Source organism: Mycteria americana, chromosome 1, assembly GCF_035582795.1.
Source record: "Mycteria americana isolate JAX WOST 10 ecotype Jacksonville Zoo and Gardens chromosome 1, USCA_MyAme_1.0, whole genome shotgun sequence".
NCBI classification, from domain to species: Eukaryota; Metazoa; Chordata; class Aves; order Ciconiiformes; family Ciconiidae; genus Mycteria; species Mycteria americana.
In genome coordinates this window covers 157,769,944-157,783,263 of record NC_134365.1, presented here as the reverse complement: position 1 = coordinate 157,783,263, position 13,320 = coordinate 157,769,944, and the positions used below count along the sequence as shown (strand labels likewise).

The window sequence follows — 13,320 nt, the reverse complement described above, 5'->3', positions numbered from 1 at the left end:
CTCAGCTCTTTCCTCCAAGGGAATGAGTGTTCTGGGTCACTTTGCTATGCCACTACCTGTGTTGGTAGTGTTCACACACCTTTTCGCTACGCCGATACCCACTAGCAATTTAACTATGCTAGAAAGAGCTAATTAAATGGGGTTGCTTAAATAAGAGAAGTATACAATATTCTCTTCACAGGACAGGAAAGAGTATTCCCCGCTCAGTACACAGAGAGAGAGACGAAGAGCTATTCAGGGAGAACACCAGAGAGGAGACTTCTTTGCAGAAATGGCCATAAGCTTCCAACTCCTCCAGCCATTCAACAATAGGATATTTTGACAGCAGAGTAGATGCTGCTGTAAATCTAGTTATGGATCAAAAATGCTACCAACACATGATGCACAACACTGAGCTGGTATAAGCTCATGCAGCCGTTCGGAACAGTGGAAAATTTTCTGCTGGATTAACCTTTATACCAGTAGGTTCTATGCCAGATTCAGTTATCTGATGTATTCTAGCCTCCTTTTGAAACACACAGGCAATGTAAAAAGCCCCAGAAAAAAAACATAAATCTGGCATATACGTTGTATCATCTGCTCTAGCTAATTTGACAGCTGTGCTATCATTTGTATCTACCTGATTTGGACAAAATTAATGGTTTTAGTAACCTCAGGGAAATGGTGCAGAGCTCTGGCAGTGATGCTTACAGACCCACGTTCTCAAAGGTTGTGTTAATGCACCGGCTTTAGCCGCTGTGATTTGAGGCTTGTTTGTACTTGAGATATCTGCTGACTGAGTTGTCCTGTGGGTGAAAAAGTGCTTGTGCACCCAGGCACACATTTTTTTCCCCTGTCGTTCTTCCTCTGCCCACCTGCTGGGGTAACTTATGCCATTATCACTCCAAGGGAAATCCACACTGGTAAATCTGGTATCAATCCACTAAAAATGTGCTCTGCATTTCATCGCGTATACCTCACAAACCTCATTAGCAGTTAGAAAAGTGCAAATACTAAATCATTCTTACACGTGTTTCTAAAAGCTACACACATTCACATAAAAGGCCACCTTTACAAGAGCTACCACCTTCACTAGAGCATTGCCAGACTTTCTGTGGTAAGAGGAGTTTTATTTTGAAACCGTGTCTCCTCTATAGTGCAATTAGAATAGGACTGTGAACAAGAATTGTCAGTACTTAAACCAGTATTTTTACCCATCTTTATGTGACAGATCATGGACGGACATTATTAGAGAACAGAATAATTGTGGGGAATTTTTGTTGTTGTAATTGTGGTGAAGGGATAAGGGGTGGAGTGTGTGTAAATTGTCCACCTTTGTTGGTGTTGTGATGATGTTATTTTGATTTAGGTGTGGGGACTTCTTTTGTTGATGTGACGTTTGTGAAGATTGTAGATTGTGTGATGAATGTGTATTTTAATGATAATGATAATTTAATGATAATGATAAAACATCTTTTTACATTTTCAGCATGATGTAATTAAAAATCAGATCCCATAAGATATTCAGACACCTCATTCTTAGTGATTTCAGCTGTATGAAGATACTTGAATTCTTTTAAAAATCTGGCCCATACACGTATATCAAGAGGGCCAAAATACATTGTTGTAGAGGTTAGATTGCTGTTCTTTTCAATAGTCTGTTGTATTATAGTTTCTGATTATTCTCTTTTGTGCTACTACTCTTTATGTTGGTTCTGTTTTTTCTTTCCTGAGTTAGCTGCTGCACTAGGTGTCTCTCTTTCTCTTTTCTAATCATTTTTTGGGAAGGTTTGTAAAATTTCCTTTTGCTTCATAGTGTGCAAAGCAGTACAGCTTAAGGGCTGTACACTTACTACTCTATGTACTTAGTTACTACTTTGTTCTAAGAGATGCTGAGTATACCTGTCACCCATTCAGCTGCTAAGGGAGCGATGATCATCATGGGATCAGGCAGATAAGAGCTGATCTATTCTCTAGCCAGCAGGAGGGGAATTTAAAGCAGTCAGAATTATCAGAGGATCTCCTCACATCTTCCTTCTGAAGGGGAATCTCTGGTAGCGCAAGAATGGCAAAACTCTCAGTAGTATAAATTAAACCTGATGTTTTAGCTTACATGTAGGGCTAAAGTTGGCGGTGGGGAGCCTTAAGCAAAAGCTTAAGGAAAGAAATACGGAGTATTCTGTCACTGGTAGTGTTCCCTCCAAAGGCTGAGAAAAATCTGTAATAAACCTCTGGTTAGAAGGGCAAAGCTGGCTTTTAACCTCAAAAGTTTGATTGTGCACCAGCCTTGTAAATACTTTATATGCTGTTTTTCCTCTGTGCAGGTATCTAAGCCAGACTGTATTGGAAGAAACGATGTTAACAGCCAACCCTCAAAACAGGGAGAAATTAGCCGTACTAAAACAAGCTCTAGGTGATATGGGATTCAATAGCCTGGTAAGTTACACAAGATTATGTTATTTGTGGCTAAAATCACCATATTACTTAGTTAAAAGCAAGCCATAAGGAACTCTCACTGATAATATTTTGTGTGCAAAAGAAGTGCCTTTCTGTCTTTCTTTTTTTCTGTTGGTTAAGACCTTGAAACAATATACAGTACTAGTTCACTCCAGGGAAATTACTGTAATCACTTTTAATTAGACACAGCACCAACAGCACCAACAATGTAAATCTTTTTCATTCTTAAAGATTCACAAAACAGCTTCAAGGTATAATACTCTGAACAATTAAATTACATCCCATATGACAGAAACCTCATAAAACCCACAGGAATTTTTTCTTCTTCCTGATTATCTCCCTGTCCCTTTTAATTTTGTGAAACACACATTCCAAATGCCTTTGCTAGCAGCACCTGAAAAAAAGTAAATACATATTTAGTCAAACAAAATTAGAGCTGGGTAACTTGAAAGAGCTGCCTTAACCTCAAAAAAGCAACAAGAAAATGGGTCTGGTGTTTGTCTTTAATCCTATAAAGCTAACGAAGAAGATAATTTGGAAAATTAATCAAGAAGAGGTTCTGGAGGACAGAGCTTTGAGGGGAATCAGGAGAAATGGAGGGCTGAGTATAAGAACTCATGTAAGCTGTGTAATTCCCTTCAGGATACTAGAATATTTAACAAACTCCATATTTCTTACATGTGTATACGCTACCTAGCACACTCTAGCTGTGACACTTCTGCAAAACAAATACATAAGCAACAGTAGTTCTAGAAGGAGGTAAAAACTTCTTTACCCCTACATGGTATTTAGCATCATAAGAAAAAAGCAGAGGAAAAGTTAATGTGACAGTATGCTAGATTATCATAAGAGATGACAGATGGGCAACACTTGTAATAAAAAAGGATCAAGGGCTATCAGCAAAAAAAATTGTGAGTCTGCTGAAGCTGTTATTTAGGTGTGAGGTAGACTTCTGTGGTGATGGTACATCATGTAGTTGTTTGGCGTTCCCTAGTTAAGGTAGTAACAAATGTTCTTTGGTAACCTATGCCACCTTTTAATGTAAAGAGTAGGGGGGTTTTCATGAATATTCACGTGGCCATGTACAAAATTGAACACATATGGCTATATTTGACAGAATTATTCCTTACTCTTAATGACTCAAGCTCTGCACCTGTAGACTTCAGTAGCAAAAGTTGCAGGCAGTTCTGCATTTAGCCCAGTGTTCATGGATGGGTGGATCTCTCTACTCTATTAACCTTTTTGCTCTGTTGAGGAAGGGGTTCAGCCCATAAATAAATAATTGAATGCATAATGAATCATGTTTTAGAAGCCTGCAGAAACTGTCTGAGACCACTTTACATAGGAAAAATACAGTATTCTTTTGGATCCAGCACTTCAACTTCACTTTGCTCAGAGTTCTTGAAAGGAAGGAAATTGCCTCTCAGAAAAGCGTAAACCATCTTCAAGGTCCCTCTATATCCAGGCAGCATTAGAATAATCATTTAGGAGGCTAGAAATCTGTGGAGCTCCAGAGTACTGCAGGGTGATCTCCTATGCTGGAGGTTAGAGGGGAATACGTAGATAAAACACATCTCCCAAAATTTCTACCCATTACCTCTGAGGTACATGGAATGGTCTGTATGTATTATTCCTTGACCATCTAGCCACATTTAATGATAAGAGTAGATTATCTTTTTGAAGAACTACATAAACAGTCCTTATCAATCTTTAATGATATCTTGCAAAGTATGTTAATGTTTATTAAAAAATTGTTTTAAAGTTGAGGGAACATGCATCTTAGAGCACAATGAGAAAGTGTTTGAGAATCTGGAACATGAACTAAACCCGAGGCCCTACCAAAATCACCCGAATAAACAGCTATCACAGCCTGCTGCAATTCAGTGCTGTACAGTCATCCCCAAACCAGTTCTGAACGAGGTAACAAACAATCAAGAAGTATCCATACTAGAGCGCCATTCCATCCAAGAGGCCTTCCCAAGAAACAGGGTATCGCACCCTAGCTTGAATGCCATATTAGCATGACAGTTCTTCTATTGTAAGAGCTATCTTATTCAGACTTTGCCTGTATATATTGCTTTTTTTAAGGTCCAGCTTTGGTACTGTGTCACAGAAAAAATATACTGTTGCCCTATTTACATCTATTTCATACAGTACGAGATTGAAGTTCTTGTATTAAAATGTAGTTTAGAGAATCAAACTTGCTTAAACAGCATCGGAAGTGCTGTAGTCTGTATCCCAGAAAGACTGTAAGCTTTTTTAAAAGTCCTCTGACGACAGCCATATTTATTAGAGAAAGGAACAAGAAGAAGAAGAAAAGCTTTTTTTTTTTGACCTATTGCTTTTGAAAACTGATGAAAAGTCATCCAAGCTTGGTTTCAGTGTGTTCTGAATTCATTGCAGTCACCTGAGAATAAAGGGGATGTATTGGCTACATATTTCATTTTCCAGTGTATTTTTTAATCTTATTCTGCAAATTCCAGTGAGCGAAACTTCCTACTGTCACTTCTAGTGTTGCAGTAGAATCAAGTTCCAAATATTATTTTTCAAAAATATTTCAAGAATTATCAGTTAACTTTGCTGTTCATAATGTCATGTAATGCTACAGTGGGTATCAGGTTTCCTGTTGTATAATTTTAAAGGAGCGCCATTGTTATATAAATGACCTTAAAAAAATATCCAAAAACACACAATGTTTTGCATGTCTTAGCATTTTTGGTTCATATTTCATGGATCATTTTTTTGCTTGAATTTAAAAACATTAAAAAAAAACAAACAAGAAAATTAGTTCTCTTCTTGCTGTGGTGAAAATGAGGCCAGGAATAATCTAGCCCTAAAGATAACTGCTTCACAGCCTTAGAGGCATCAGAACATAGCATGCAATCATGGGGGGAAAGTGTGTGGGTAAGGAAGGTTGCTTTTGTTTCTTTTAGACCTTAACTACAGCTTATGCTACCAGGAACCTGTTATAATTTAGAGCTAGACACTTTGTTTGTGAATGCAGTTGGCTGAGGAAAAAACAGACCTTGCTATTCCCAGATACAGAATTTGTCTTGATGGAAATTCTCTATGGAGAAGATACGTTTATTTCTTGCAGAAATAATGCATCCATTAAGGATATTTCAGTACTTTTTACCACATTCTGAAAAACTTTCTTAACTCAGTAGTTAATGTGGTTTACATTAAAACAAAAGGAAAAAAAAGGTAATCTTGGTGTTTCATGTCCTAGGTAGATTCCAGTTTGATTTCTAAATCCAAATTTCCTGTAAATAGTTCACACGAGTACTTTTTAACTTAGCAAATGCCAATGATACAAACGAATAGAATTTGTATTTTTATAAAGCATTGCCTTTCACTGGTGTGCCCAACAGATCTCTTCTTTATCTTTAATTCTGCATTAAATATGTACAGGAGGTGGAGAACCTGTTTGTAATTCTCTCAGCAATTCTGCATCTTGGAGACATTCGCTTTACGGCTCTGACAGACGCTGAGACAGCATTCGTGTCAGACCTGCAGCTACTGGAACAAGGTCAGCAGGACGTGACCTTGTAGCGTCACGATCAGGGTGCTTGCGCCGATCCACCAACAGATGGAAACACAGTTCCAGGGACACAAAAAGAAGTCTTCTGAAAATTCATAAGTTACTGTGGGAAGACAGTATCCAATTGACTTGGATGTTTTATAAATACAGATTTTTATGGGACGAAATAAAATACTAGTATTGCAAATTATCTAATTCAATGCCATATTTAATGCTACTGTTTGCCAAAAGAAATTGTACAGTGCACTTTGGGCAGTCTTTTAAAATGCTCTTGTGCCGCTTGTCAACAGCTGAACAATTTGCATTGAATTGAATTCCTTACATTCAAAATCTATGTCTTAAAAGGGTCTCTTGTTTTCATGCTTTGAAGTTTGCCCTCTTGGTCACTAACAAATCTCCTCAAAGTGGCTTATGGATACAGAATGTCAATAAGTAGCATACCTTAACTCTAATATGAGAGAAAGTCCGCCAAGCCCTGGGGAAAGTCCTGAGTAATCTTTAAAGAGGAAAGCAAGCTGTAATGTAATATACAGATACTTTCAAACTTCACAAAGTGCTGATTATAGTAATCCGATTTTGTATGTTCATTAATTTTGATTACTCCTGTGACAGCACTCCTTTCTTTAATGTGTGGGTTCTTTCACTATTAAAAAATAGCATCTACATAAGAAAATGTTATAAAAAATAAAATAAGCAGTAGAGCACAAATAACACTTTCTTTAAATTCTCTTTTCCTTTCAGTGGCAGGGATGCTGCAGGTTTCACCAGATGAGCTTGCTTCAGCCTTAACAACTGATGTTCAGTATTTTAAAGGTAATATTTTCCAAGCTTACATTCTCATAGATCAGACTTGGTGGCATTTTGATCCTGCTGATTTGAGAATTTTAAAAGCAGATAATTTTTGTTTTTTATTTCTTGTATGGTCTTGTAAATTTTCTCTCTGAGGAATATGTAGGATTATCTTCCATGCAATAAGTCAGACTGGGCTACTGAACTAGAAATGTCTTTGTAATATGGAGCAAAGCAGTTTCGCAGTCTGATGCTGATGGACTCCTAACTTGATTAATCTTACAAAAGTGTGTCAAGATAACAGGTTAGATATTAATACTAAGAACTAAAGTCAACAGGAATGTCCTGGGAAAAAAAAAAGTTTTGAAAAAGTTCTTTTCAGTAAAATGCTAGTTCTGTGTGGTACACATACCCTTTTCTATTGAAAAAAGTACAAAGGTACATGTTTCCAAACTGAAGATCTTACAACTGTTGTCAGTCTTCTCATCTTTCACTGAAAGCTTCAGAAAAAAACTAACACCATGTATATGTTTGGCAAAAGAGAAGTAAAAAAGGTGGAAGGACTTACTGTAACTAAAATCACTTAAGGCGAGCTTTACGGTATGCTTTCATCTGCATTTTCTGCTTTCTCTCTTAGGAGACATGATTGTACGGAGGCACACTATAGAGATTGCAGAATTTTACCGGGATCTCTTGGCAAAATCTCTATATGGTCGTTTATTTAGCTTTTTAGTCAACACAATCAACTGCTACCTTCAAAATCAAGATGAGACTGGCAGGTAGGAGTGCCATTACAAACTATTAGGTGTGCCATTATCTGTTCAAATCCAGATCCATAAAAGAAACATAATTCCATCATTTAAAGCATTTTATGACAGCATGACAGTGATGCTTGGATCTTTAAGTCACTGGCCATTCCTTCAAAATGTTTCCTCAATAACATATTTGTTTATTTATTTGCTTGTGTAGGGGGACATGGAGCTTTATGCAGTAATCTAGATTGCGGGTTAGAATTAGTAGCCTTTTAAGAGTTGACAGTACAGAATGAGCTGAGTCTTTCAACGAGCAAAAAGCTGTTTGGCGGGTTTTTTTAGTGCAGAATATTCTTGTTCTTTCTTCCCAAAAGCATGACCTTAGCACAGGGTATTAAAAAAAGAATTTTGTTCAAAGGCCTTCAAATGAACGTTTAAACTTCACTGAATTAAATGTTCTAAGAATGTTCCGGATGTCTCTAGGTTATCATCTGCTAAATTTGATGCTGTTGCTATACAGTATGGCTTCTTAGAAAAAATGAATGCTAATTAATGTGTGTCAAACAAAAAAAAAGAAAAAAAAAGAAGTCTCAGTAGGGTCAAAGTAGCAAACTAAGAACAGTAGACCTAATTAGATAATCACATGCATGTGACTTAACCAAGGTTCAACATCTCACATGCTCAGATGAGCTTTCTTACAAACACTAAGTGGAAGATGTCTTGGCATTATTGGTAAATGGAAACCCACAAAAGACAGATGTGTAATTTCCAAAAAAGAATAAGCATTTTTTCCTTATATCACATCTGCATTGGCTTCACAGGAAAAATATTTATCAAGTGCCCTCTTTTAGAGTTGTTAAGAGTTTGAAGACTTCACAATCTTTTTTTTATTCCTATCCTATTTGTAGACCAATTAGTAAAAAATCACATTTCTCTTCTATAGGCTTAGCTAACAGAAAAAGCTACCATGCCTGAGTAACTCAGAGCTTTCTGCACATAAAAGCTTTCCATCGTTATATATACCACCAGAGTGCCTAGCTTCCTGCTGGAGGCAAAAGGAAGGTTTGCCAGTAACAGAATGGTTTTACTTGTCTGTTTCTGATTGTACAGCCCCTTACAATTGCAGGCACCTGGACAAGCAAGCTAGACCAACTTTCCAATCCATGTCCTAATTTGAAATACTGTGTTTATAACAAGGAAGGACAGTGGCATGTGGTCACATTCAATTCTCCTCCATTAATTCCTGGGATTTATGGAACATGGGCTTAGCTCACTGCATGTCTGTGACAGACAACAATCCAGCTCAGGTATTCCTAATTGCAGTGAGCTCATTTGTAGTGGTCGTTGAGGAAGAAATCTGGAATCAGTATATTAAAAATCTATTAAAATTATTTGAAATAGGTTTTCAATGTGTAATTTTGCAATTTTGAAATTTGATATCTCACAATCTTTCAGAATAGGGTGTTGTGTATCTCTGTTGTTCAAGAATGTAAACCTATAATTTCTAGGTATCATAGGATCTTCAAATAATGAAAGTCAAAGGTGTTTGTATATTGTTTACCTTGTAGACTCCTTTTAGTGCAATCGTATGTGACTGAGATGACTTCTCCCTTGTGGAAATACTTCTCAGTGAAACTGTTTCTACCTGTGTGGTAACTTGAAGACTATGTGATGTTGTAAGTCCTAGCTAAAACAGGACAGCTGTTTGATGTTGTCAGAAATGAGGAATTTGCAATAGTTTTATATTATACCTATGCTTGAAAAAAGCGAGTTCTTCATTTAGACTGGCTAATGGAAGCTAACTAGCTCAGGATATATTGGCAGTGCTGACAAGACTTATTAAATTTTAGCAGGCCAAATTCAGCTGCAGGTCCATTTCCAAACTTGAAGCTAAAGAGCTTATTTTAAGTGAAAGTGAAGTTGACCATCCTTCATTGATATTTCAACCTCACTTGAGTTAGCCAGCTTAAGATAAGAAAATACCTCCCCTACCCCCAGCTTTTTTTTGGTCTAGCCTAATCACATTGTATAACCTGTAGTAGTAAATCAAGGCATAGCACAGTTTAAGATGCAAGTTGGATTAATGCGAGTCATTGCATGAATCTGTGATTTGTGGTTCAGATTTACTTCATATACATCTGAGCAATTCTATCAATTAGCAGCATTATACCTCCAGTTTGGTGCTGTTTTAATAAACCTCTGCTAAAAGATCCACCAAAGATATTAACTAATGTGGCTAGATAAGGCTGATACATTTCAGGCCACACTTCATTCCCCGGTCGGAAACCTCCACAGTTACTACTTATCAGATGGGATGAAGCCTTCATCAGAAACCCGGAATAAGATTTCTAACTCAGTTCTCTTGTTTTGTTGTGAGGTAGCTTAACTGTACTTCCATCCCACTTCAGTGAGAATTTATGAAGCAATAAAATTAGATTTATTGGCATACTAACTCTAAGTGAAACATTTGATCTTGGCATTTTTGGGGAAACTAGTTACCTCGGTTTAACTTTTATGGTGAAGCTACTTGACTTTGGTCATTAATATTGATTTATATTTACCATGAAATAGCTTGTGGCTGGTTTCAGGCAAAGGTAAAAGTGATGATTGCCATTAGATCTAAGGGAAGGGGAGACAATTCTATGAAAAGCTTCAAAGACCAAGCTCTAGAGGTATTAAGTACAGAGGATAAAAGTGTTGCCAGAATCCAGCAAATTCATTACTTTATAATACTATTCAATAAATACAAAGCAAGAGTTTTAATGACAGTGTCATTAAATGACAGAGAAAATACACCCTCAGAAATGTTGTTCTCCTTCATAAAAAGTTATTTGTGATTTTGTCTAGTTAGAACTAAATTATAACCATGGATGCTAGTTTGGACTGGTTGCAAGGTACCTTTGAGGTTTATTACTTTATTCATCTTGATATTGTTTCAAAGAAATTCACTGGGGAGAAACTGTTTGTCTCTAATTGGCCTCTAGAATGGGATTAGAGGAAAGCTATTAAAATTTCTCATGGGTGCTTATAATTATTTTTTTTAAATGATTAATATTTATATTTACTCATTTATATAATGGTTTCCTATTCTACTGATTTTATTATTGTAAAAATTGTCTAGGTGAACTTCTTCCCAAGACTCTTAACTCTTCAAAGTATACTACTGTTTTACTTCCATTCAAATAAATATGCTGATTTTCAGTTTTGTAGCTAAAAGAGACTGGAGCATTCACGGTTGCCTAAATGTGGCATTCCAAGGTACTTGTTTGCACGTTGGCAAAGTTGGATCTAGTGATCCAAATGTTAGTAGTAAAATGTCTTAAGATGATGTTTTAACAACTCCTGACTCATTCTGCAACAGGACTTCACATTTATGGGGATTTAAGAGTGTCTGTGAACTCTTGTGAAACATTGTTTTTCTTTTCTGATGAAAAACAAGCTAATTAGATATATATGCTTGAGAAAATCTTGATATTGTCTTCCCTGTGTGCTAGTAAGTACAAGGGATGATGTTTTATTAGCGAGTCAGCAGAGTTTCTCTCTTATGCGGCCTGAAGATGGGGCTAATGCCAATATGCTTGCTGTATTACAGACAAGCAAAGAAAGATAACTTTCAGTTATATCCTCTGTCTGTATCACCAGGTCAGCCGCAGGAGATTTCTGTTTCAAATAGCGCATATAGAATATTTCTAAATAGGTATTTTCTGAAAGCTTGTGTATTCTGACAGTGTAATCTCATTCCCAGTGAAATTCAGCTATTGCCAGAGAGTAGCAGTGGCAACACTTATTTGGGCAAAGGAAAGATCTCAGGAGTCTCATTTATAAACTTCTTAATAGACATTATCTGACTTATGGAAAGGGGTATTCTGAAATAGAAATCTTCCCAGCTTAAGAAAAAAATCAGAGCATAAACTAAACTGTTTATTTATCTATTGTTGAACCCAGTAGAAGGGTGCTGGCAATGCAGGAAGGACAGAAAGAGTGTTCATGTTCAGAACATGAACCCACAGCACAATGAGAATTGTCTCTATATGTGGAGGTAGGGAAATCTTTAAAGCAGACAAACAATACAAAGCATCTAAATCAATATGGTGCATAATATGATATTTTGATATCTGCTCCAGTCTGGATCATTTCCAGTGTTTCATTAAACAAGACAATGCCATTTTTTAAAGCATAGATCAAATTTTTCTTTAAAGAACTGGGGAAGTGTATGCGCTATTATTGAGGGGGCTATAGGTCTTCAGACTATTAGCAAAATTATTTCTCCTTTCCTGCTATATCTGTCAAGTCACTCAAATAAATGTTTGTCAGCTAAGAAGCCAGTGTTTCTTTCCGCTGTGTCCAACCTCCTCTCTATTTGCACCACTCAGACCCGGGTAAGGGAATGTTAAAAGAAAAATAACAGTTGTTGAGCAAGATGACTGAGAGATGTGGCAATGACACCAAGTCTCAGCAAAAATCTCAGAATCTTAAAAAAATCTCAGAAAAATCTCTCTCAAAAGTCTCAGAAACTAGTTTGTGTTAGTAATTGTTTGAGATGAAGAACATATCCAACTGGGAGTATTCAGCCTGTTCCCTTCAAGAACTGTATTTATGACAACGGGTGTAATCTGTCCCCCTAGGAGAGCCGAGGGAGTCTTAAGTAGGGTTCTGAGGGTCCTCATTTGAAGGCTAGGTTGTATACTTCATCTAATCCTAGAAATATTTCCTCATTAATCAGTATCACTTCTAGTTTATCCAGATCAGACATAAGCCTACTGGCTTCCTTCCTGGTTACTGGCAGAAGTTGGAGGAAGAGCAAGAAATGTTATATCTGAGGCAGATGAAAAGGCACAGTAGATCATCATGCCTCAACAGATTCACCTCACTGCTTTATGCAGGCAGATTACAAAAAATGACAATGGGAATGAACCCTATGGATTTCAGAGCTGAAAACCATCTGGGATGAAAAAAGAGAGATCAAATAACATCCTGTAGGTTTGTCTGAAGCATTGGGTCAGAAGTATTGTAAAGGGAATTCTGTTCACCTTGCCAGGAATGGCAAACGGGTCAAGAGCATCTCTTGATGAATGGCAAGATGTCTGCCAAGACAGTAGATCATCAGACAGGATGTCTGGTGTATGTGTATTGTTTTTAGGAGTTGCCAAGAGTTTTTCTGTAATTTCTTTATAATGCAGTTGTTAAGTGTACAAGATCAAAAGGTATTTCTAGTCTATAAGGACATCTTTATAGACATGTCATTCTGAGGAAAAAGGCAAAACTGGAGACATTGTAAAATATTATCAGTCAAAAAGCTGTTTTGTAAATCACAAAAATCAAATGAGTTATGGTTAACATCCATGACTGTTTTTAACTATACACAGCTATGGACTGGTCTAAGAGATAAAAACCTTCTTCAAATACTGGCAAATTGCTGTTTTTCGAATTTCTATGCTAGGAAATATTGTGAAACTTGAAATCAAAGTCTCAGTCCCCACTAAAACTATAGGTGTTTTATTTATACATAGTAAGTATTGAATATCTGAAACATAATGAGGAAAAGTGTCAGTGATGTTTAGTAACCAAAAAAAATAAAGTAAAATAAGGGGATTTTTCAGAACAAAAAGTGCTCTTTTCTAATATTTGTTCTTTTAGACACTGGTGACATGCCCTTTCATTTGTAAACATGGGATCATTCATGCTTTATTTTGCCTTGGGAATCTCTGCTATGATTAATTTAATGAAAGTAATTTTGCTGGAATTAATATGATTGACAACTAGCCAAGAAAAACATATATGGACCCTCCCTCTGAGAAGAAA

General features: G+C 36.7%; 1 protein-coding gene across 1 annotated transcript in view; it reads left to right on the top strand.

Moving 5' to 3' along the window:
- The window catches only part of MYO16 (myosin XVI), a 404,772-nt gene that overhangs the window by 276,962 nt on the left and 114,490 nt on the right, over positions 1-13,320 (top strand). The window contains exons 17-20 of the mRNA XM_075525989.1: positions 2,304-2,415; positions 5,848-5,965; positions 6,719-6,790; positions 7,404-7,545. Coding sequence (XP_075382104.1) covers positions 2,304-2,415; positions 5,848-5,965; positions 6,719-6,790; positions 7,404-7,545 — 444 coding nt within the window. The remainder of the gene's footprint in view (positions 1-2,303; positions 2,416-5,847; positions 5,966-6,718; positions 6,791-7,403; positions 7,546-13,320) is intronic.